The sequence below is a fragment of the Trifolium pratense genome, linkage group LG5, assembly GCF_020283565.1.
Source record: "Trifolium pratense cultivar HEN17-A07 linkage group LG5, ARS_RC_1.1, whole genome shotgun sequence".
Classification (NCBI taxonomy): domain Eukaryota; kingdom Viridiplantae; phylum Streptophyta; class Magnoliopsida; order Fabales; family Fabaceae; genus Trifolium; species Trifolium pratense.
Window position 1 is genome coordinate 35,595,145 of NC_060063.1, and position 25,479 is coordinate 35,620,623.

The 25,479-nt window shown below is 35.6% G+C and overlaps 1 protein-coding gene and 1 long non-coding RNA gene across 4 annotated transcripts; one reads left to right on the forward strand and one right to left on the reverse strand.

Annotated features, from left to right (window-relative positions):
- The first annotated feature begins 9,482 nt into the window (after nucleotides 1–9,482).
- Nucleotides 9,483–12,285, forward strand: LOC123885642. Its single transcript, XR_006801212.1, has 4 exons — nucleotides 9,483–10,250; nucleotides 11,081–11,196; nucleotides 11,303–11,401; nucleotides 11,985–12,285. It is a non-coding gene; the product is annotated as an uncharacterized LOC123885642 (long non-coding RNA).
- Nucleotides 12,286–14,718: 2,433 nt separating this feature from the next.
- Nucleotides 14,719–16,436, reverse strand: LOC123887455. Of its 3 annotated transcripts, XM_045936775.1 has the most exons (3): nucleotides 15,337–16,436; nucleotides 15,201–15,257; nucleotides 14,719–15,072 (listed from the first exon to the last, which is right to left on the reverse strand). In XM_045936775.1, exons 1-2 carry the CDS (start codon nucleotides 16,398–16,400, stop codon nucleotides 15,248–15,250), a joined length of 1,074 nt encoding a protein of 357 aa, XP_045792731.1. In that variant the 5' UTR covers nucleotides 16,401–16,436; the 3' UTR covers nucleotides 14,719–15,072; nucleotides 15,201–15,247. The 3 variants fall into 3 exon arrangements, with proteins under 3 accessions (XP_045792731.1, XP_045792730.1, XP_045792729.1); XM_045936774.1 differs by having other exon boundaries at nucleotides 14,719–15,257; XM_045936773.1 differs by having other exon boundaries at nucleotides 15,201–16,436.
- Nucleotides 16,437–25,479: the final 9,043 nt, after the last annotated feature.

Genomic DNA, 25,479 nt, shown 5'->3' on the forward strand with positions numbered 1-25,479 from the left:
AAAGAGGAGATTGAAAGGCTGCTGAGAAGCAAATTCATCATGACTGCCAGGTACATCGAATGGTTAGCAAATATAGTTCCCGTCATTAAGAAAAATGGTTCTCTTAGGATATGTATAGATTTTAGGGATTTAAATAATGCTACCCCCAAAGATGAATATTCCATGCCTGTGGCAGAAATGCTAATAGATTCAGCAGGAGGTTTTGAGTATCTTAGTATGCTAGATGGATATTCTGGATATAATCAAATTTTTATTGCTGAAGAAGATGTGGCAAAAACAGCTTTTCGATGCCCAGGGGCCTTAGGAACCTATGAATGGGTCGTGATGCCGTTTGGATTGAAAAATGCTGGAGCCACATACCAAAGAGCAATGAACTCAATTTTCCATGATTTTATAGACACTTTTATGCAAGTATATATTGATGATATTATTGTTAAGTCATCATCACAAAATGATCATTTGGTTTGTCTAAGAAAGTCATTCGAAAGAATGAGGAAATATGGATTAAAAATGAATCCATTAAAATGTGCTTTTTGTGTACATGCAGGAGATTTCCTTGGATTTGTGGTGCATAAAAAAGGCATTTAGATAAACCAAAATAAGACAAAGGCTGTTTTGGAGACTAAGCCTCCAACAAACAAAAAGCAACTTCAATCCTTGTTGGGAAAAATCAACTTTCTGAGGAGATTCATTTCGAATCTAAGTGGTAAAGCTCAAGCTTTTTCACCATTGCTTCGACTCAAGAAAGAAGACGTTTTCACTTGGGGGCAGGATCAACAAGAAGCATTTGATGAAATCAAGAAATACTTGTCTAATCCTCAAACTCTGATGCCTCCAATTAGAAATAAGTTTATGAAGTTGTATATTTCAGCATCCAATACAACATTAGGGAGTATGTTAGCCCAAGAGGACGAAAATGGTGAAGAGAAAGCCATGTATTATTTAAGTAGAGTCCTTAATGATGTTGAAACTCGATATAGCAGTATTGAAAAGCTTTGTCTTTGTTTGTATTTTTCTTGTATGAAATTGAAGCATTATATAAAGCCTATTGATGTTTACGTTAATTCTCATTATGATGTTATTAAGCATATGCTGTTAAAACCAATTTTGCATAGTCGAATTGGTAGATGGGCTTTAGCTCTTTCTGAGTATTCACTTTCATACAAACCTTTGAAAGCAATTAAAGGCCAAATAGTGGCTGACTTTATTGTCGATCATTCAGCAATCGAATCACCCCAGAACTATGTTGCTTTAGAGCCATGGATTTTGTACTTCGATGGATCTAAGCATCAACATGGAACAGGAATTGGTGTCTTAATAATTTCCCCACAAAAAATTCCTACCAAGTTTAAATATAAAATCAATGGTATTTGTTCAAATAATGAGGCTGAATATGAGGCTCTGATAGCAAGTCTGGAAATACTGTTGAGCCTGGGGGCAAAAGACATTAAAATAAAAGGTGATTCAGAATTAGTTTTGAAACAACTGACAAAAGAGTACAAATGTATTAAAGAACATTTGATTCGTTATTTTGTCATAGCGAATGCGTTACTGAAACGTTTTGATTCGATTGACATAGAACACGTTCCTCGAATAGAGAATCAGGAAGCAAATGACTTAGCACAGATTGCTTCTGGATACAAGGTGTCCAAAGAGAAATTAGAACAATTAGTGGAGATCAAAGATAAACTGATATCTCATGAGCCAATGCATTTGGAATTGTCAACGCCAAAACTTGGGGGGGCACATATGTCCCATAACGAAATAAATAATTCTGATCAAAAAATAGATTGTAGTATTTATGATGAATTCCAAGTTTTTGTCATTGACAATTTAGTGAATAATGATTGGAGGAAACCAATTGTGGAATATCTGGAAAATCCAATTGGAAATGCTCCTCGAAAGATCAAATATAGGGCATCAAATTACGTAATCATTGGTAATGAGTTATTCAAGAAAACCCTTGAAGGAATTTTATTAAAGTGTCTTAGTGAAACTGAAGCATATATAGCCATCTCTGACGTTCATAGTGGAGCTTGTGGTTCTCACCAATCAGGCCATAAAATGAAGTGGCTTTTATTTCGACAAGGCATGTATTGGCCATCCATGTTAAAAGATTGTATAGATTTTGCTAAGGGATGCCAAGAATGTCAAAAACATGCAGGAATTCAACATGTACCTGCAAGTGAACTACATTCGATTATAAAACCTTGGCCATTTAGAGGATGGGCATTAGATTTAATTGGTGAAATAAAACCAGCATCATCAAAAAATCAAAAATACATAATAGTTGGTATTGACTATTTTACCAAATGGATCGAAGCCATACCCTTGCCCAATGTTGATCAAGAAGAAGTGATAAGTTTTATCCAAAACCACATCATTTATAGGTTTGGAATCCCTGAAACCATCATAACTGATCAAGGTTCAGTGTTTACTGGTTGAAAGATGCAAGAATTTGCTAGGCAAACAGGGTTTAAACTTTTGACTTCGACACCTTATTATGCGCAAGCAAATGGTCAAGTAGAAGCTGCCAATAAGATTATCATTGGATTAATCAGAAAACATATTGCTCAAAAGCCAAGAAATTGGAACAAGACTTTAAATCAAGTCTTATGGGCATGTAGAAATTCTCCTAAAGAATCAACAAACTCTACTCCATTTCGATTAACATACGGTCATGATGCTGTGTTACCAGTGGAAATTTATTTGCAATCCATCAGAATTCAAAGGCAAATGGAGATACCAACTGATCATTATTGGAGTATGATGTTTGATGAATTGGTTGATTTAGACGAAGAAAGGCTTAGGGCACTTGATACTTTGAGTAGACAAAAAGAAAGAGTGGCAAAGGCCTATAATAAGAAGGTTAAGTCAAAAACCTTTGAAGTGGGGAATTTAGTTTGGAAAGTTATTTTGCCTATGGACAAAAAAGATAGAGTTTTAGGCAAATGGTCCCCGAATTGGGAAGGACCTTTTAAAATAATACAAGTATTTTCGAATGGTGCATATGAGATAGAAGAATTAACTTCAGAAAAGCGAACATTGAATATAAATGGTAAGTATTTGAAAAAATATAAACCAACGCTTTTAGAAGTTAAGATTAGCACAGAGTAAAGATTCGAAACGAAATTGAAATGGCATAAGCAAAGTAAAAATGCCATAAAAGGCAATTGTCAAGGTTACAAACCAAATGAAATAAAACCAGATAATTGTTCGAATAGTTAAAATTTAAAAGAACATCAAAGAAAGTCTAAGACAAACACTTGGACTTGAAATCGGCATAATGATCCTTAATAAGGCCAACTTCGACGGTTTGGATCTTGATTGCATCTTCGAGAGACTTGATCTCTTCTTTGATCACAGTAGCAGCGCTGAAGTGAGAAATACCTTCTTTCGCAGCCTCTCGAATAGATTCTTGAGTGGTAGCAGCAACAGCTTCTTCAATCTTTAAGCGCTTTGCTTTCTCTTCGAGGATCTTCTTCTCTCGATCAGCAATCTCAGCTCGAAGAGATTCTATCTCTGCTTCCCACTTAGAAATATTGTTGTTGCATTCTTGAACTCCAAGACCTGGTTGTTGAACTTGTGCTTTCATTTGATCAACTTTCGACTGGGCGGCCATGGCTTTCTCGAATAATGCATCATAAGCAGCCTGTTGACCAACAAGTTTTTGAGAGTTGCGTTTCAGATTTTGCATAGTAGTAGCAAATTGGTCCAAGATAGATTCGAGTTGGATGACCTTCCCCAAAGTTTCGAGATCAGTGTGAGGATTATGCAACTTGTTCAAGAAAGATTTATGCTTAAAGGCATTAGCAGGGTGCTCCTCCACTGATGCCAAGATATCTCCATTGATGAAATCCTAGTATAGCTTTGAAATCAGAGAATCTTGTCGAACAGAGGAGTTGATCTCTGAATCTGAGGCAGTCGAATTACTCGGTCCACTCGAACTCACAGGATCAGAAGTTGTCTTGGAAATCAGAAGTTTCAGAGCAGCCTCAGGATCATGGATTTGCAAGGCAATGAATTCTTCTTCAGGAAGCCCTAGGCTGGCTGATAGCTTCGAAGTTGAAGTTTCAGGTAGCAATTCTGATCCTCCAGCTTCTGCTTCCTTCATGGCTTCAGAATCAAATTCTTCTTCCTCTGAGGAAGTTTCATCGGCTTCGACTTCGACTGCTGCAGTCTCGTTCCACTCCTTGAAAGGAGAAGTCTTGCTATCAGTTTCAGCAGATTCAGGATGCTTTGGTTGATCTTGACTGGGCTCTGGTATGATCTTTTCAGAAATAGTGGTCTCACTGTCTTTGAGTGTATCACCACTAGACTTGTTCGATATGATTTCCTAAAAAACAAAATCGGATATGAGGGAATATAACTTTACTTATCATAAATGAGAAAACGCAAGTAAAGTAGTAAAAATACCTCTGGATTAGTGTCTTGCTGGGGCATGTTATTCGAATCATCAAGAGTAGCATCAGGCATAGCAGTATCTTTTTGAATTTCAGCTTCAGAGTTAGGCTCTTGTTGCTCACTTGAAATCGAAGGAGTTTTAAGATTGGTTGCAGAAGGATCACTTGAGGATTTGGACTTCTTTTTCTTCTTCTTCTCCCGGGTTTGATCCTCTGCACCTCTCTTTTCTTCTTTCTTCTTTTCTTTCCTCTCTTTCTTTTCCTTCTTCTTTTTCTCCTTTTCTTCAGCAGAAGGGCTATCATAAATATTTTCTGGATTGGTCGTTTCGATGCGCACAGGAGGCTGACTTCTTTTCCTTTGAAAGCTTGCTTCTTCTTCTTCCTGTTAGTGAAAATCGAAACAAGAAACATTAGAATTGATGGGTTTTATTTAGTATTTAGAAGAGTTTTGGAAAAAATAAATAAGGAATAGAAGGAAAAGAATTAAACCTCTTCTTCTTCACTATCAACTACAATGCTAGGTTTTGGTTTCTTCGATGGGTCAGTTTCAGTAGAAGTGGTGTTGGTTGATCTTTTACGTGCCTGCAAGGGGAAATAGATTAGAAGAGATGGAAAATTTTAAACTTTGAATTTTCAAAATTCAATCAGAGAGTTTCGATTTAGAAGTACCTTAGCAGGCTCTTCGACTGCTTCGACAGACCTTGGTGCTTGTTTCTCTTTAACTGTTTTCACAGTTTCTGTTGCTTGTTTCTTTGTAACTAAAAGAGATATAAACAAATGTTTAGATCGAAAAACACAGGAGTTTATGGCAAAGAGGAAAGTACACATTAAAATACAAGTTACCTGCAGTTTTGATTTGCCGTTCGATTTTATTGATCTGAGGCTGAGTAAAACCACTCTCCAGCCTGGAGATGAGTGCTGAATCTCCCAGATGCTTACTATAAAAGTATTGCCTCCACCAGTTGGCAAATTCTTGAGTGCAGTAAAAAGAGAGGTTGAAGTCAAATGGCTCGAAGCCATAAATGTGGTCTCGACTAACCTTCAAATATTTCTCATACAGAGTAGAAGTAACTGTAGTCCCAAGCACAATATTTTTTTTCCTCAAGTACATGCTTTTGGGTCGAAGCTGTGAAAACCCAAATTGTCTGGAGACAAAATTTGGTTGATACCCAACCAATCCATATTCAGAAGATAAGGTACCAATTCGAATGGATAATATGGTGGGATCTAAGTAAGAAGTCCAGGTCTCGTTTACTTCTTCCTCAACATCTGGGTTCAGCACAGGCATCTCTTCGACAAACCAATAAGGACCAACAGTTCTCTTTACAAAAGGAGCATGTTCAGGTTTGAATTGATCTATGGCTAAGAAAATTTTCATGTACTTCATGAAAAGTTGTTGGGAATTCTGTTCGAGAGGGTTAGGTTGGAGCCTTATCAAGCGAGTACCTTCGACTTCCCTTTTGGCTATCGAAGCTTGGTGTTCAGTCAGAATGAATAAGCCAAGTTCTTTTTCAAAAGTGGCATTGAGCCACAATTGCAACAGCCACATAGGCCCAGCAGCTTGAAAGCTTCCGTCTGTAGCAGCTTTCTTCGACTTCGACTTAGCAGGGGTCAGACCTTTCAGGTTGTCACATACTTCACCAATAGATTCATAGAGGGTTGCTAACAGAAGGCGTCCTAAAGCAAAATGGCTCCCTTCATGTATTTGCACAGCCATGGGAATGAATTTCCTAGCAATTTGGAGAGATCGAGAGCAGAATACAAAATGGGATAGCCACAAATTGAGGAAGGCTACATGTTCCTCATCAGAGACTTCCTCATTCTCAGGCCCTGAATGCTTAAGGATATAGGCAGAAAAGGCATTCTCTTTATAGTTCAAAGTAATATTGTCACTTGCATCAGAAGGGTTATAAGTCTTGCCAGTGGGTCTTAACCCTGTGATGGCTGAGACATCGAATAGGGTTGGAGTCATCATACCACTTTTAAACTAAAAAGTGTTGGTAGATTTTTCGAAGAAATGCATGGCAGCTATAAGCATTTCAGGTTGGTACTTAGGCCCTACCCTAGAAAACTGTACTAGCTCGAAGATCCCATAATCTTTCCAGAAATCGCCAAAGGAATGTTCTACTCAATCAAGCCAAGTAAGGTAAAGGGTGTTTCCGTAATAAGGATGGGATCGAAAGGGTTTATAGTTAGTCATCAGATATTCGAAATTGTAAGGTTTACTATAAAAAATCCTAGGTTCACAAGTTTCTAAACAAGGAAATATCTCATCTACTTCCCTAGTCAAGTTGATTGCATCCGGAATCGGGCCACCAAAAGCATAGACATTTTTATTAACAGCAAAAGGAATCATTACCTGGGTTTCCCAAATTTCCTTGTGTTCTTTGATGTCTCTAGGCTCTGGGACATATTTGATTCCACCATCACCAATGATGAATTCGTTCCATTTCCCAGCAAAAGGAACTTCAGTTCTATCGGAAGAAGACGCCATGGAAACTGTAAAAGGGAAGATGAAAAACACAGATTCGAGATCTGAAAAGGGTACGATTTGAAGAAATTGATTAAAGATCTGGAAAGTTGAGAGCTTTTGAAATCTTTTGCGTTCAAAGATTAAAGAAGGAGGTTGAAAGGTTTCTTTGAATAGCGTAAGACGATGAAGGAAGTTGGAAAAGTTTCAACTGAAGTGGTGGAGTTGTATTTATAGCAGCTTTTTGATTAAAATCAAAATTTAATTTAAAAATGAATAAATGCAAAAAGGCACCTTTTGCCTTTTCTGATTCAACTTCCCAAGTGGACACGTGTCCCACTACTCAAGTATAGTGCAGAACACGACAGTTTGCTAGAAACGAAGCGGTTATCCTTTAATGCTATGATATCATCCGTTCGAAACAAGGAGAGTGAAGGTGGTACGTGACAAAGTACTTTAAAAATGCCATTTTCTTATCTCATTCGAATCATTCAAATCGAAACAGGCATTTTTGGGGGCAATTTGTTATCCCATATTTTAGCTTGAGCTAAAATATGTTTTCATCTCTAATTCCAAAGACATTCATTACTAAAAAGTTTGTTAAATGGCTTTAATAGTGCCAGGTTTTAAATGTCTTCAAAAACAAGAGAGTGTAACTCTCTTATCTTATCATTTAATGAAGGTGAAGGGTAATGTCTTTAAGAATAAGAGAGTTCTGATGGAAAGTATTCTTTAGATAGCTTCATATGAGTCTGCAAATTATGAAGAGATGCTGCTTTTCGAATAGAAGGTTAATTCGATTGAAATTAATAAATCGAAAAACTCAAGATTGTGGACTTAGAGTATTTTCCATCCTTCAAATATGATTCGACTTCGACAGTTACAACGGTTCAAGGCCTTGGTTCATTTCAAATGCAAAGGGACGCGTGGCCAACAGTTATTAGTTTAACGTTAAGGTAGACGTTATGTAGTTTTCTATAAATAGGAGTCTGTATAGTCGAAGTAGAGGTCACAATTCATTTACACAAATTCTCAAACACTCAAAGTACCCATGTTAAAGCGAGAAACGAGTTACTCGAGAAAGATGTATGAATCAGTGAACCATTCTATTTACTTTGTAACTTTTACATTCTAAATGCAAATTTACTTCTCATAAGTCTTTATTTTCTAAGCATTTACAAATTCTGCATTTAATTGGTTCCCTCGTTCGAGTGAACTTACTTTTATTCCCATTCAATTTATGTTTCATAAACCGAACATATTGTTCTTTTGCAAAATAAGGATATCTTTAATGATGAACATTCGAACTTCTTTTTCCATGCATGAACAATTGTCCCGAGATTTACTAGTTGATCTCTCAAGTAATTAATTTAAACTAGCGGTTGTTTACCAAAAATCAGTGTAAACACAAAGCAATCCATTTCAATGACTACGGGCTGATTTTTGTGAAAAATTTGTAACCATCTCAACACCTCCAGCAATCCCATTGCCTCAGCTTCAGCAATATTTGGTCTGCCATCATTCCTTTTCACGTAGGCTTCCGCAAACTGGTTATGATCATCACGTAAACATGCTCCGACACAAAAAAAATCCTGCATCAGAAAATAACCGATTAAACTGACAATCCAAATCAAACTAAAGAAAAACATGTTTTGGTTTCGATCAAAAATTGAATCGAACTAATAAAGATCAAGGTGATTTGGTTTAATTCTCGGTTTTAATTTTTGGGAACCGATAAATTGAACGGATAATTATAATTAACCTTCCTCGAAAAATAATTGTTGTTGGTTAGCATTTTAGTAAAAATTGTTAAACTTGTTAAGAAAAATTATTAAGCTTGTGATTATAGTTGTTATTGTTGTCAATGGAAAAATTGCAAACCTTCATTTTATGCTTTAAAACATTTATTTATTAGTGATCATAGTCGTGATTAGGTTTTTAGAAAGAAAAAAAAAATTAGGGTCATGGGCACATGTTAAGAATATTTGAAATCATAATTAAGTCTTGGATAAAACAATCTTTGACTTCTAAAGTGATAACATGCACACATTTTGATACAAAATCACTATCTTTGTATACTAACAATTAACAAATGCCTTGGGAAAATAGAAGAGCATATGAAGGGGTCATTACGAAATGATATCATACATAGCGTTCTTTTTTGGAAGCTATTTATAACCAAACACAAAAACATTTTGTCGCTTGGTGACGGCTTGGTCGTTCGAAAACCAAGCTTACTTCTAAGAAAGGAAAAGCCAGGTCATTAGATATTTTGCTTTTGACCGCCAATGGTCGTTGTGGCGAGGAGCTTGGTCGTCTGGCGGCCAGCCCTAATTTCTAGAATTGGGACTTTCTGACCTTGGTGGCTCCGTGGTTGCTAGACGACTAACCCTACGACCAAAAACTTGGACATTCTGTTTGCGGTCACTCCATGGTCGCCTATGCTCACCAGGCAACCAACCTTAACTTGGATTTCCTGGAGTCTCTAACTTCTAGTCGGTTCTTGCTCGCTTCTGCTCGCTGGACGACTATGAATGATCATAAAAATTGAATAGATGGTCAGGAGTTCTCATCCTCTAGCAGGGATTAAGCTGCTCTTGTTGAAGTGAATTGAGTGTCATGAAAATGATTGTTTCGACGGGACAGGTTGTTCAAGTAGAGAAAGTAAAAAAGACCACCCAGTGTCCTCCTTAGAGATTGTGTCAGTTGATGAGTCTGAAGAGATACTAGATGGTCAGAGTTCTCACCCTCTAGCAGGAATTCATTTAATTGCTCTTGTGGAAGTGAATTTTGAGTGTCATGAAAGTGATTGTTTTGACAAGGTCAAGTGATTTAACAGGTAGAGAAAGTAAAGAAGATGCGCGGAGATAACTCTTGAATGGAATTTGCAGCATGAATTAAATCACAAATGGAAAGACTTTTTTGATCATATTCCATTACGAGTGGTCAGTCCATCTGATATGGATATTGTAATAAGTAATTTTGAACTAAGCAGCTACCAATCTACAAACTTTTCGGCAATGGACTTTTAAGATAACTCTGATATTTTTGACAATCAACTTGATGATGATGCTGGTATACTGGTGTCACCACCTAAAGTGGCTAGTCCTAAAGACCTTGATATTACAGAACTGGAGTTTAGAAATTTAGAAATGATAATACTTTACTTGAGGACTGCAGTAAAGATGAATATACAGTTGGTGCTGAGGTTCAGGATAAGCCCTGCTCCGCTATTGAACATGGGCTCAATCCTGATCAATCTCTGGTTTGTCACTCAGATGATTCACCGAATATGAGGAGAAGTAATCTTTTGATTCCGTATGTGATGATGATATTGGTACACAAAGTGGCTAGTCATGAAGAACTTGACTGTGCAGGTCTGGAGTTTAGAGCTCATAATTACTTGATGATCAGAGTAAACCTTGCTTCCAAAGTGGATAGTGTTGAGATTCAGCATAAACCTTGCTTCCATTGTAGTCATAGTAATGCTTGAAACTGCAAATATGAGAATCTCGGCCTATTTGTTATAGATTTTTTAAAAATAGATTCTTATAGTGTTACGTAATGTTGTGTAAAAACAATTACAAAGAAACTTTTTATAAAAGCTTCAAATGAAAATTTGGTTTGAATAGTTATTCTTAATTTGGTTTGAATAGTTATTCTTAAAATATTATTTTTAGGTGTTTCAAAAAAAAAAGTTATTTTAGGTATTTGATCATTTTATTGAAACATTTTTTGGATATCAAAATTTCGAAAAATCATTTAACTTTGAAGCTATTTCAAATAGATTTTCATAAAAATCATTTTTGAAATACTACTTTTTGAAAATATTATGATTTTGACTATGTTTTGATCTTCAATAATGTGTGTTTATGTTATATGATGTCAAAATTAATGTTTCAATTTAGAAAAAACAAATGTAAAAAAACTTGTAATATTTTGAAAAACGATTTTAGAAAATTTATTTTCAAAAATACAAAGAAAAAATCCATTTTTTAAAGGTGAAACAAAGAGACCCGTATATATAATTAGTGAGAATCATTTTTTATTTCATTTCTCTCTGTCATATATAATTTGGGTTTATTTGGAAGTGGCTATGATTTTTTTCTTACGCATATATTATTAAGATTTTTTTTTACAACTATTATTAAGATTTTTGTTCTCTTACCTATCTTTTTTTACTTACATTTGGTTATAATGATTTCAGAACACGCAAAGGAGCACTGCAATTTACTGAACTGACTGATAATGGTGATGCTGAAGGGCTCAAGATATCAGGAGAACTCAAGTTTTTGGTTCATTATTGGCCCAATCTATCAATTGGTAAAGCAGATTATGCTGGCTTTATATAGCTTTGTTTTCTCTTCCTACAATCCTGTTTTAAGTTACTTAATATTGTACAAATTTCTTGTAATTTCAATTTTTTCAGGCAAAAATGGCTGTCAAAAGTGCGACAAAAGCTGAAGAAGGTACAAAACGGTGGCTGTCTTTCATGTTAAGGGATTGTAACCGTTTCTGTAAAATAATGGTTAGTTTGCCATCTACTGTACTTCTGAATCCGACAAATCACCGACAAACATAATACCAACATACTTACATTTAATCACATTTATTTTCTTAAATTATTATTGGTGTCTATTATGTCAATGTCAAGTTCGGTGTTTGTGCTTCATAGCTCTTGAATATTAACAACTTTGTATGGTTTAATTTCCTGTTTCTTGTTTGCTTAATTACTGATATTGATCAACGGCAGAAATTAGCTGAGAGTAGTAGTCCTTCAATTCCACAAGATGTAGTCTAACCTTCGAAAGAAGTAGTGCGTAAACAGAAGAAAAAAAAATAGCATTTGCTGATGAAGCAGGTGGAAGGCTGTGCCAGGTTAGGTTAGATTCTCTATGAGGAAGACGAGAGATATTTGTCAGAATCTAAGTGAAAGAAAATGTTGCTTTAATCACATGACATGATGACATTTTTTGTATATTAGCAGCTTCTAACTAGTGCATTGTATTAATGAGATTGATTGATATAAAATATTGTAAAATATTAACAGAAGAGTTGTAGTTTCTGATCAAGTTGATGCTATTCTGGGTGCGAACTTTTTTCGTGTGTAGGTATCGATCTGCTGAGGACTGCTGCTGCTTGACCCCCTAGTTCCATCAGTATAAAGACAAACGCAACCATACAACGGTATGACATATTTCTTTTGGAATGGTGGTAAGGCTAAGAGTTTCACACTCCTAAGAGGGGTTTACAACAGGGTGATCCTCTTGTCTCCCTAACTTTTTGTTCTCTGCATGGAGAGATTTGCAGAAATAATTGCCAATGAAATTAATGATTGCTAATAGATGGCCGCCTATCCAGCGCTTTTGCCTTATGTTCACTATCATGACATGCATTGGAGTATCAATAATCTTGTGGGCCACAACCATTTGCATATTTCTTGATTTTATTTCACTCTGCCTGAGATGAGAACATTATTAACATGATTACCTTGTATCCTCCTTTTCTTGTGCAGGAGATTTTTGATGTGATAGTTATCATTGGTTGAGTGCCCAAAATACTTGGCGTTCGAGTGTTCTTCCTTTTGCATCATGTTCTTAAAACCTTTGTTTCTCCTAATCCCCACCATGATCAACCTTCTGCGTATGTTGTTCCATAGTGTTTTCCTCAAATCCAATTTTCGGGCAAAGAAGGGGATGTTTTCTCTCCCGACCCCGTGTTTCTTTTATATCCCATGAATTTCCAATTTTACCCTTGAAAAAACTTTGGTTTGTAGAAACCAAATTTTTTTTTTTACCTTGAAAACAAATTTCAGTTTCTAAAAACCGAAATTTACTCTGAATTTGCACTAGAAAAAATTCGATTTCTGCGAACCAAATTTTTCTGTAAGGGCAAAATTAGAATATTGGGGGTATAAAAGAATCACGGGGGTCGGGAAAGAAAACATCAAAGAATGGTGCTTTAGGGATGGCAATTTGACCCATACCAGTGGGCACCCGCAAAAAATACCCATAACGGGTAGGGTAAGAACCCGCATTTTGGGCACATGCATGAGTATGAGTAATTACCCGCAAAAATGAACGGGTATGAGAGCGGGTACGAGTACCTTAGTACCCACCCCGCCTCATACCCGCATAATATATATTTATTTATTTTATATATATTATTATATAATTACATGTCTATATCAATTTTAAAAAATACAACACTATTAAATTATTACACATTTTTAATAAAAAAGTTTATTTATAACATAATACAAACACAATATGAATATGTCGACAAAGAAATGAACTTTAACATGAGGTTAGTAAAAATTTTGTTTATAATTTTAATAAGTCAACACTAAAATCTTTTAAAAAAAATTAATTATGGGTACCTAGATACCCATAGAGTATGGGGATGGGTACAAAAATTGTTACCCACGCGAATATGGGGATGAGTATGAGATTTTTTTCAAACTGTGGGTATGGGGATGAGTACTATATTACCCTATCCATTGCCATCTCTAGGGTGCTTTGAGTGTAAATGATCTTGTTTTCCACGAAGCCCCTCTTGGCATGGCACATGCCCTTTATCATGAACTTTGAATTTGTTTAGCCCTTCAAGTTTTGTTCTTAATTAATGAATACTCCCTTTAGTCTTTATTATAAGAAAAAAAAATCGATTTTTAGATTTATAAAATAATTGATGTATTTAATCTATATTATTGACTAGATACATCAACCATTATAGGGAACTAAAAACAAAATTATTCTTCTACGTACTAACGGAGTATTATTTTTTAGTTTCTTCATCTGTGTGTTGTTGCCCTACGTACTAACATTCCATCATCACTCCAACTCCAAGGCAAAGCTGTAATCTTATATCCGTAATGATCTTATCCTGAATGCAGTTCGAACAAATTGTGAAGTGTGTTCGACTCAGTTTTGTGAAAATGTTACATTGAAATTTAGCAATTTTGTCATTACAATCGAGCAGGTGTTGTGGTGTTGTAGAATGGCGTCAATATCATATTTAACTATTTTAGAGCTGGCTTCTACTAAGGTTCCACCATTTGGATGAATGAATAGACAAATTCCATAGATTTTTACTTGGTACTCTGGTATGTCATTCCCAATTTTTACTTGGTACTTGGCACATGATGTACTTTTCCGATATCAAAAGTCGAATATCATGGTCACGTAACATCAGGGCCACCATTGCGATGAATGCAGCTGATGGCAGAGTTATATATCATTGTCGCATGACACTAGTGCTAAATTGAGTTTACACAATCAGAGCACAAAACTAAAGAATGAAAGAACAAATCCTTTGGCTGAAGAGCCCTACCAAGTACATCTAGTTAACTGTTACTCTCATCATAGCATGAACTGTATCTATATGTCAGTATCGGATTATAAATATCATTTTCCTCTAACCTATAATGATTGATAATTTCTCAATCCCCTCCCAAGAATGTGTAGGTTTACCGAAAATGTAATGTATTTTGACAGATTTGAACATATACAGCAGCGGATTGAAAAACTTCCATATGATTTTTATTTGAATGCCTCCTAAAGTCTTCAACAATGGTGTGTTTGGATCACCCCTAACTATTACATAACTTTCAATTTTCACATCACAATGATTTTTGCTCACATATTCGTTCATTACCCTTGAATCAAACATCAGACAAAGGTATGCTAAAACCTGGAAAAGCTTTACAGCACAAAATCAATCTAACAATGACCTTGGTCAATATCCCTCTCCTACATAAAGGGAGAAGGTCCACTTTCCAAAGAGTATATAAATATTCTCCAAAATATAAAACCAAAGAACACAGTGAACATTGGCTGGTCAAAATTCAAAAAGGTTGCATATTTGTTTAATAACACTCTATGAGTAATACAAAAGTATTCAAAAATTAAAAGTTTGCTTAAAAGCACAATGTGTAGAGAAGCAAAGGAAAAGCAGATAGGCAAAGTACCGAATAATTTCAACTTTCAAGCTTAAAGTTGCAATCATTAAATTGAGAAGACATGCCTACATAGTTTGTTTATACTACCATGGAATCTTTATGGAATAAACATGGAAGGAGAACTAACACCATTTCTTGAACATTCCCTGACCATTTCAGGTTTTCAATAACTACTAGATAGATACTGTATAATGTATAAGAAAAATCATAAGGTTGTTATTATGACCAACTCTGACAATCTGGTCCAAATTAGCAAATAAAACCAGTCAGCTAGAGCATCCTCTATCTTGATATAGAAAGAATAATCAATTAAATTTTAAGAACTAACAAGCTAAGGTTACATAACAAAAGAAGATTATGAAGTCACCTATTTAGTGAGTGGCATGCCATTGTGTTCCGTCGTGTATACAAGTTTCATTTTTTCCTGATATAGCTTTAATAGATAATCAGACTCCTCCTTAAATGAAAAAACAAACTTTTTCAAAAACAAATTCTCAGAATACCTAAATGGGTTAACTAAGCTTGCATTCTTTTTTAGCAAACATTTCATCAGAAGAAATTGCAGAACTGAGGCCCTTGGGATGATCCTTGTTTCGAAACTATAACCAAACATCTGTGGCCGTTTGGTAAGTGCCAAGGAATTCCAACCCAATTGATTAACCCAAAAACTCATCACCAAATTAATCCTATCCAAGGAAGCCAACAAAAGATCAGGCCTACCCCTAAATGCTTTAACAATATCTTCATCAGACCAACCCCATTTCTTAAAGGTATCAACTTTCTCATTCCAATGTTTTTTACTCACACATTTCTTGGCTATCAAAGCAGCCCCAAAAGTAGTCATTGAAGGATCAAACCCTAAACCCTTAACTTCCTCCAATGTCTTAATCAATTCAGTTGAACTAAACATTGATGGCCTTGTTTGAAGCAATCTAGCAATGATAGAATCACATACTCCAAAATCACTCATCAAATTGATATTACCCACAATGTGTTTATATGAAATACGATCAAATGAATACGAATGTCGAATTAAGCAAACAATGACATCCTTGTTGGTTTTCACGAACCTACTTAATAGTTCAAAAAGAGGGATTATTCGTTTCTCCAAGCTACAATGTAAAATTCTAGGGTTTGCAGTTAACAATGAAACAATATCAGAGGAAGAAACACCTTTTGATAGAAAAAATTCAAACTTTGGTAAAATTGCATTGTTGGGTTGTGATGAAAGTAACCACGGTTCTTTTGCAATGATGGTGTGTATGTTGGATTGTGAAAAATGATGATTTTTGAAGAAGTTGATAACAGAATTAGGCTTATCAGGAGATTTAAAACGAACCTGTTTGTTTTTGAAAGCTGTGCGAGCTGATTTATGTGAGAAACCGAAATTGTTGATGAGGTATGATACAGCGAATGGGTGTGTATCTGATTCTGATTCTGATGTTGTGGTTGTGAAGTATCTAAATGAAATTGGGAATGAAAAGTGTTGAGGAAGAGGATACAATTTAGGGTTTGTTGAGATGAACCCTAAAAGAACATTCTGTCGGCATAGAAACCTTTTCAACATTGTTTGGAAATTTAATTTAATCAAAGGTTTTGAAAATCCTTTTATTTATAGGCTTAAATGCAGTTGTACCCCCCTATTTTGAAAAATGCGGAATTTTACCCCCCCTATTTTAAAATGCGGAATTTTACCCCCCCTATTTTATAATTTGTTGGATTTTGCCCCCCACCAAAATTTTGCACAAAATCTGCTTCTGAGCCTCAAGTTCAAAGCTACGCACAGAACTCAATTTGGATCAATAATTCACCAAACTGGTACCGAAACGACCGCAATCGAGTTAGTTTTCCACAGAATCAAACTCCACTAAATTTGGAGTTACAGAGAGAGATTAATTACTGTTTTAGTGAAGGTCTGTTCAAATTAATTATCGTATGAAACTACTACTTGTATTCTCGTCATTCCTCTCACCCTGTAGCTCATTTTTTAATACTATTTACATGTATGGAAATCTAACGAAATTACCCTTGTTGTCATTTCAATTTCGTCGAATTTGGAGTTACGATGTGTTCGGTAGACGATGTTGAATTTGAAGATCACAAGTAGATTTCTGCAGAATTAGTAATTGGACAGACCTTCACTAAAACGGTAATTAATCTCTCTCTGTAACTCCAAATTTAGTGGGGTTTGATTCTGTGGAAATCTAACTCGATTACGGTCATTTCGGTAGCCATTTGGTGAATTATGGATCCAAATTGAGTTGTATGCGAAGCTTTGAAGTTGTGACTCGAAAACAGATTTTTTGCAGAATTTTGGGGACATACCTTCACTAAAACGGTAATTAATCTCTCTTTGTAACTCCAAATTCAGTGGGGTTTGATTATGTGGAAAGATAACTCGATTACGGTCATTTCGGTAGCCGTTTGGTGAATTATGGATCCAAATTGAGTTGTATGCGAAGCTTTGAAGTTGTGACTCGAAAGCAAATTTTTTGCAGAATTTTGGGGGACATACCTTCACTAAAACGGTAATTAATCTCTCTTTGTAACTCCAAATTCAGTGGGGTTTGATTATGTGGAAAGATAACTCGATTACGGTCATTTTGTGTGCGAAACTTTAAAGTTGTGACTCGAAAGCAGAATTTTAGGGGGGGCAAAATCCAACAAATTATAAAACAGGGGGTAAAAGTCCGCGTTTTAAAACAGGGGGGGTAAAATTCCGATTTAATCAAAACAGGGGGGCAAAACTGCATTTAAGCCTTATTTATAATTAGCCCGCTTCTCTGATACGTATCTGCTTATGTTTTTTGTTTCAGAGGTCCCCTAATTACTCTTTATTTTAATTTTAATAAAGTCAAATTAAAATTTAAATATATTATATCATGTAATGAAGGGTAATGCTATGGTGGACCACCTTCACAAGTGGTCCACCGTGGACAAATGAGCTACTGAATATGAATTTTACAAAATTCACTATTGTATTGAAAATTTATATCGTATAGATTATCCATAAATTTTTTAATTTTTTTTGAAAATCATTTGATGCATTATTGAGACCCATCAATATTTACATTATTTAATAAACCGTTAATCTTGATGTGTCTCAATAACATATCAAATGATTTTCAATTTTTCTAAATTTTTCTATGTATGATCTATATGATCTAAACTTTCAATTCAACGATGGATTTTATAAAATTCGTATTCGTTATAATATTATTCGTGACTGGTCCACCATGAACACTTGATGAAGTGGTCCATATTATAATTTACCATGTAATGAATTGTATTTCCTTACGTCTTTATTATTAAAAAAACGTATTTGATCAATAATATAGACAGATAAACTTTTGTTTACAATGTACCTCAGAAAGTAAATTCTAAATATTCTTATTCTTAAAATCAATCTCCCTAAATCCTCTTATGTTAAGAAAATTTACATTTTTGTCAAATAACTTTTTATAATATTCTAATAACTCCAATATTTTTTTTATAAGAAAGATATGAATCGATAAAACTTGATGTATTTTATCTATACGGAAAAGAAATTGATATATGTTATAACACATTTACGACAATGCTATCTTCTGGCATGAATGAAGAGAGAGATTGAGGATCCAAGAACACTTAGATGAGATGACACGGATCTCTTCTACCTTAACCAAAGTCTTGTGTTCGATCCCTGACTTGGGCATGCAACAGTGTTAGGGAGAGTTTGCGACCCATATTTGGATCCCACAATGTTAGAGAGATTAGTCTCTGCATTTGCATGCAGATGATGTCCAATTTACGCCAAAAAATAAAAGAAGAGGGAGACCAAATGTCTGAATTTTTCAAAATAGAGGACCAAAATTGCGCAAAACAAAATAGGTAGACCAAAATTGTGCATTTTGTAAAATAGAGAGACAAAAATTGCATAAAACAAAATAAAAGGGACCAAAATTACGCATTTTATAAACGCTTAATTACACTTTTAGTCTATTCTCTTTATTTTAGGTTTCAAGTTGGTCCCTTATCTTTTCTGCAGTTTTCAAGTTGGTCATTCCCGTCAAATTTTCACTATTACCGTTAAATTTGGACAGGTGACAAACGGAAATAGTGAAAAAATTAACGGTAATAGTGTCCAAATTTAACGGTAATAGTGAAAAACTTGACTGGGGGACCAACATGAAACCTACCTGCAGAAAAGATAAGGGACCAACTTGAAACTTTTAAAAAATAAGAGACCAACTTGAAACTTAAAATAAAGATAAGGAACCAAAAGTGCAATTAAGCTTTTTATAAAATATGAGGACCAAAACCACATTTAAGTTATTATGGAAAATCCGAATATCATATAAAGCATAGGAGAGAGGATCCTCTCTTGTTGAAAAATAACCGGAGGCTGTCTAGTGTACCATCCAAGTCCAACCATCAATTAATCATTTTATGACATCAATCACAATAAACAAAAACAATTGAATGATGTTAATTAAACCGGAGGAAAATTTATCAGGAGAGGATCTTCTCTCAAAGCATATTATTTGCCAATAAGGATTTTTTTTTTACTGTTCATATTCTTAAGCAAAATTTCATCCGCACGAACATACCACCCTGTTGTGAATTTATCTTAACTTTTGTTTTGTTAGTCATGTTTATTATTGATTTAGTCCCACATCGAAATGTAGATGAAAAATGGAGAATAAGAATATCTATAAGAAGAACAGAGGCTGCATCTTAGTATTAATGAATAAACAAATTTGGATTAATGAAAAGACAAATCTCAACGAGTTATCGCTACAAATCTCATCGAGTTTTACTGTATGCTCAGGTTTCTCATTATTGTTTGGGCACCAAAGTCCTTTTCAATGTTCGAGGTTTTATATCCTTGTCGTGTAAAAACAGGGCTACCACTGAGAACATTGCTGGTGATACTTTTACGATGTTGAGTTATAGACCCTTGTTGCGTAAAAACAGGGGGCTACCATTGCGAGAACATTGTTGATGGTAGAGTCATAAATCATTGTCGCACAATGCTAGTGCGCAGTTGGGTTTCTCCTACGGACTGTGGTAGAAACCCTTCTCCATCACCACAAAATCTTGCATCCCAATACCGGTGCTACATAGAACCTTCGTGTGACAGTTTTAAAAAGTTGGATCGAGAAGCCCTAGTTTTTTAAAAGAATTTAGAAGAAATGATTCGAATATACATCCAACATGTTGATCCATTTGCAGCCACTGCACACTAAAAGGACTGTGTAACACCCAAACCCATTATTTATATATTTCTATCTTAGTAAAATCTTTTTCAAAATACGCAACGGAAAATCACATTTAATTTATTGAATATCGGTTCGAGTATTACACTCCTCTACCAAAATAATACTAATGTAGTTAATTAGTAAGAATACTTGTTTATACAAATGTTAAATCAACTAATGTACTTATTAGCTATACAAAACAACCTAGATATAGAGACTCTATATACATATAAAACCCCTTTTCCCGTGTCACAATCAGAGCAGAGCTTCACCGACGACTCGACATCGAATACCACAAAACCTGTAAATCTGGACCCCCAACGATCCAGCACATAACACATAAAAGAGAGTTAGACAACATACTCAAAATATAAGTGTAAGTAAAGGGTACTTAAACACTTCTTCATAAAACATGCATAATCATACATCATACATATACGTCACTATCATTCATGCATATTCATATATCATGCATATACTTCATTTATCACCTAATCAATCATTCACAAAATACACCAAACATACAATTTCACGTCGTCTCGTACAATACCAAAACATCAACAAATACATTGTTCAGATTATGGTCATGACGGACCCTGCGTTGTTCATTTTATAGTCATGACGGACTCTGCTCCTCACATACGGATTAACAATCAACATTTACCAAGTATGTGTCAAACATCATTTATTATAAAATGCACACATAATCCCTAATGCAATCTAATGCTTCACATTCATGTTATGTCCTCTAGACACCTCTAATGCATGTGGTACCATCGTCTTTATCAGGGTATTTCACCTCTGATATCCTTCTTTATCAAACAAATATAGTTCGATATCCTTCTTTATTGGACAAGCCAATATCCCTAAATATTCATGATGCATGCACTCAAAACTCATGAATATATTCATCAACAATTTTGGCATATAGCCCATCAACAATAACGTGGAACACTATCCAACGTCCGTCTTTATTAAGATAATCAATACCTTAATATCCGTCTTTATCGAATAACATAATTCGATATACTTCTTTATTAGAATAACATACTCTAATATCCTTCTTTATTAAGTTGATTAACACCTTAATATACTTCTTTGACATTTTAACAAACATCATCAACACAATCAACAACAATTATATTCCACACATATAATCAACAACTATCATCACAATACAATTAATCATGGTTATAAACACCTAATTGCATGTTAGGATACCTTAAATCCATGTTACAAGTGCCTAATTGCACTTAAAACAACTATCAAAAAGTTGCTGTCACAGTGCTGTTCGCTAAGCGAAGGCTTAGCGAAGGCTTAGCGAATCTGTTCGCTAAGCGAAGGCTTAGCGAAGCTGTTTGCTAAGCGAAGGCTTAGCGAAGCTCACCAGAGGATCACCTGCTCGTGGCGAAGCTGTAGCGAAGCTGTGGCGAGCTGTTCGCCACACGTTCGCTAAGCGAAGGCCTAGCGAACGCCTCCTGTCAGGACAGTTCAAAACCTGCGTTTTCCACACCAATTCACCCAAAAATCCCATTTTTCATGTTATAAACCCCAAATAAGTTCATATTTAAGCATAACAAGCATATCTAAACACAAAAGGACAGTTCATTTCTCAGATCTACATCATAAACATCGAAAAAGTAAAGATTAAACATTTTTTCATCAAAACACTCAAGAACACTAAGTTCTTGAGTTTAATCTTTCATACAACTCGTTTTTACCATTATTTCCGTTCATTAATCATGTTACAAGCATGTTAAACATATCAAGAACCTTAGGAACGATTTTCATCAAGAAAATCCATTCGAATCTAAAACGAAAATGGGGTGGAGGAAGTTCGGGTGAGGAGAAATCGACATTCTCCCCTTCCTCGAGTCACCCACCAATATGAAATCTACTCTCTTACCTTGGATCGACGAAAGCTCCACGATTGCTCCTCGAATCCCTCCTCCAAGCTCTTGCCCTAGCTCCTTGAGCTCTCCCTTCTCTCTAAACTCTCACAAGAACAAGAAAAATGAAATGTTTCCTCTCTTCTCCTTGGCCATATGGCGCCCCTCACAAATCCATAAGGCCCATTGGGCCTCAAGCCCAATTGGCTTGGCCCAACTCGCGTTAACTCTCACTAACTCGTGCGTTAACTAAAACTCTCGATAAATAACTTAAAGTTACTATCTTACTTAAAAACCACATCACCAAATAATTAAACACTTAAATAGTGAATAATAAATTTGGGTCGTTACAACTCTCCCCTACTTAGAAGATTTTCGCCCTCGAAAATTACGCGACTAAAACAACTCCGGATAACTCCTGTATCCGAGCCTCCAACGAAACGCTCAAAACGCTACACATACTAAGTTTGACAAAATTAGTTTATCCCATCCAACACAATTTTTGTCCATTTATCAACAAGAGATCAAGGACGGCCAGTTCCTCAATTTGTCGATAGATAGTCAACAATCATGATATCGGCATAAACCATTCTTATCAAACCGCTAAAATGTCCACTCCGCACGAAACATCCATAGACTCACATTCTACGACCTCACAACGTTACCCTAAAATAGGTACAACCAATCGAACTCTCCGAAAGATACTTCCGTGGAATACTTCCACAACTCCATACTCCTCATAAATCTTTGATTCCCTCATGAATCACTTAACCGTGTTACATCACTTATTCATATTCGAATCTTATTCCAACATATCACTCGATAATTCAATTCCAACAATCACTTGATGACCAACATTCTCAAACTTCATTGACATATGCTAAAAACTACCGTCTCTAACCGTCAAATTCCTTTTCTCACATTGAGTCGAATCCAATACGACTACTCTGTTCCCAAGTAATCTCTTAACCAACCTTTGCATTCCTTAACACAAACAATTTCCAATACCACTTCTTAATCTTTTAGTAATTCGCTACTTCCAAATTAGACCACTGCCTAAAATTGGTTCTCCAAACAATCATAACCTCTATCTCGTTGATTCCAAACGACATCTTCAATTTGCCCATAATCCATCTATCCATGTTCCTCATCATCTTGCATTGCAACAAGTATACTCTTCTTCGTTTATTCACTCATCGAATTCTTATTCACCTCTGACTTCTACCAATCAACATCTCTCTATGGATAGCTATCTTTAAACTCCTCCTTAGTACATTCGATACCCAAAATCAAACTCTTGAATTTAAATCCACAAGGCTTCAAATACTCGTCATACGATCTAACTCTATCCATTAAATTCTAATATAAGGTACAAGGTCTTCCAATATCAACTCTTTGTCTTAGTATTCTTACTAGCGACTCCTTTTCTACTCCCAATATGACATCTCTAGAAAATTTCCAAAATTCTCGTCCAAAATACATCTCAAGTTTATTCCTCGAATCACTCTCATTCCGTCGTCCACGATGAGACCATACTATATCAACATCCACGATGCATCTAACAAAACTAGTCTCTACCGACTCTTCCATTCCATGAATCCAAATTCCTTAGCAAATACTTACTCACTCTTATCTTGTGGGCACTACCAAATGCTCTCCGACACTTACTTTAGGCATCACCTTCAACCCCTTACTATATGTGCTCAAACACAACATCTACTCACATGTGCGGTAATCCTTTTCGCAAACTCTCACCTAACACAAGTCACTTCCAACATGACCTCATATACTCATTCTCTGCACGTTCTTCAACAGCTAACTTTCTTATTTCCAATCATTCTAAGACGTTACTACTCACTTAGCTTCATCTCAACCTCCAAGACTCTACGTTCCCATTCAACATGTGACATCAATTGTCCGGTTATTATCCAAATCCAATTACCCTTTCTTCGACAAGCCTCTCACAAAATCTTTCGAATCGTTATCCTACTTCCATCTTCGAATAAACTCGACTACTCATACAATCCTTACTTCCAACGATTCAACAAACATACCAATCCTATTATGATATTTCTCAATTCCATTCTCGTCTACCTTAAAGCCTACTTCCCTTCATCGATTAATGAACACCAACGGTTCACTAATCTTCACATCTCTTATGAAAATTACTTCACACACTAGACTTAGAACTCCAAATTGTTCAACCAATTCAACCTACTACCAAATGCACGACTCACGTAAAACTTCTTACTCAAGAATCCGCTACAACATCCGATCCACTTGGATGACAACTTACTTCAAAATCATCACCTCCCAAGAATCTTAATCACTCCCTCTTCTTCATATTCGACTCCTTTCGATCAAACAGGTTCTTCAACTTTGGTCCACAAAACACGCCTCCATACTTTTAGTGCAACACACGATCTCCAATCATTCCGAATACCCTTCATCTCACTTAACCAATCTCACTAACGCCCCACAGCGTAACACTTGGTCTGACAACTTCCCTTCTAGTAGTTTCTCACATCTTGTTGCGCCCATTCATTCCACTTCGAACAACGTCGCCAATTCCTGAATATTCCGCTTCAAGAGCATCTCTACTCATCTCATCTTCTCACGTTCGAAACATCTCGGAGGGATATAACCTTCTCCCCCACTTATCTCAAACTCACTCGTACTCTTCCACTAGAACTTCCGGTGCTCACACCTAACGGTTCTATCGTCTCTAAACATATTCTTCCTAAGAAGAAACTAGTATCGACATCGTTTACACGCATGTCGCATACAAGGGACAAAACCTAACCCACGATACCTAAACACTTACACAAAATCATGCAAGCATCCTAGTAACCTATACTTCCCTCACTTCTCAAAGTTAGGAAATCAAAACAACACAAGAAAAATGAACATTGCATAGCAATAATTCATACTCACATTCAATCAACTCAGAACAAGACATCAACAAAATAAATTTCTTGTCTGGCTCCCTCACTTAGCAAAAGCTAGCGAGCTCCCGGCGAGACAAGTCACAAACATTCACAGGATATAGCAAGACTTAGCGAGACTCAGCGAGGTTCATTCTTCGCCTAGCGAGCACATCCAAAAATCTGGGTGCTCTGCTACGGTTTTGAACTTACGCTCACTAAACTCTCGTTTTCTCGACTCACTAATCCACAAAATCCAAAACATCAAGCATATAACATCATTATAGACTTGAAAGCACAATTAGAATCATGCATCAACAATCACAACATAGAATTATGAGATCTTCATGTTTTTACTCATAAAACGCATAGCAATTCAAACGCCTAGTAATCATCTAGCACATGTTATAAACAAACATATAACAAACACATACAAGGACACATTAATATCCTAATCTTCTCACCATTTTGAAAATTAAATTTTTCACTTACTCAAAGAAAATAACTCTATATTTTCACCAAAATCTTCAAGAAATAATATTAGTTTTTAAAATTATTTCAAATCATTACCACATGCAGTTTTATATCATGCC

Excerpts from the sequence above, each read along its gene's own strand:
- LOC123887455 (XM_045936773.1), bottom strand. The coding sequence starts at position 16,400 with ATGTTGAAAAGGTTTCTATGCCGACAGAATGTTCTTTTAGGGTTCATC.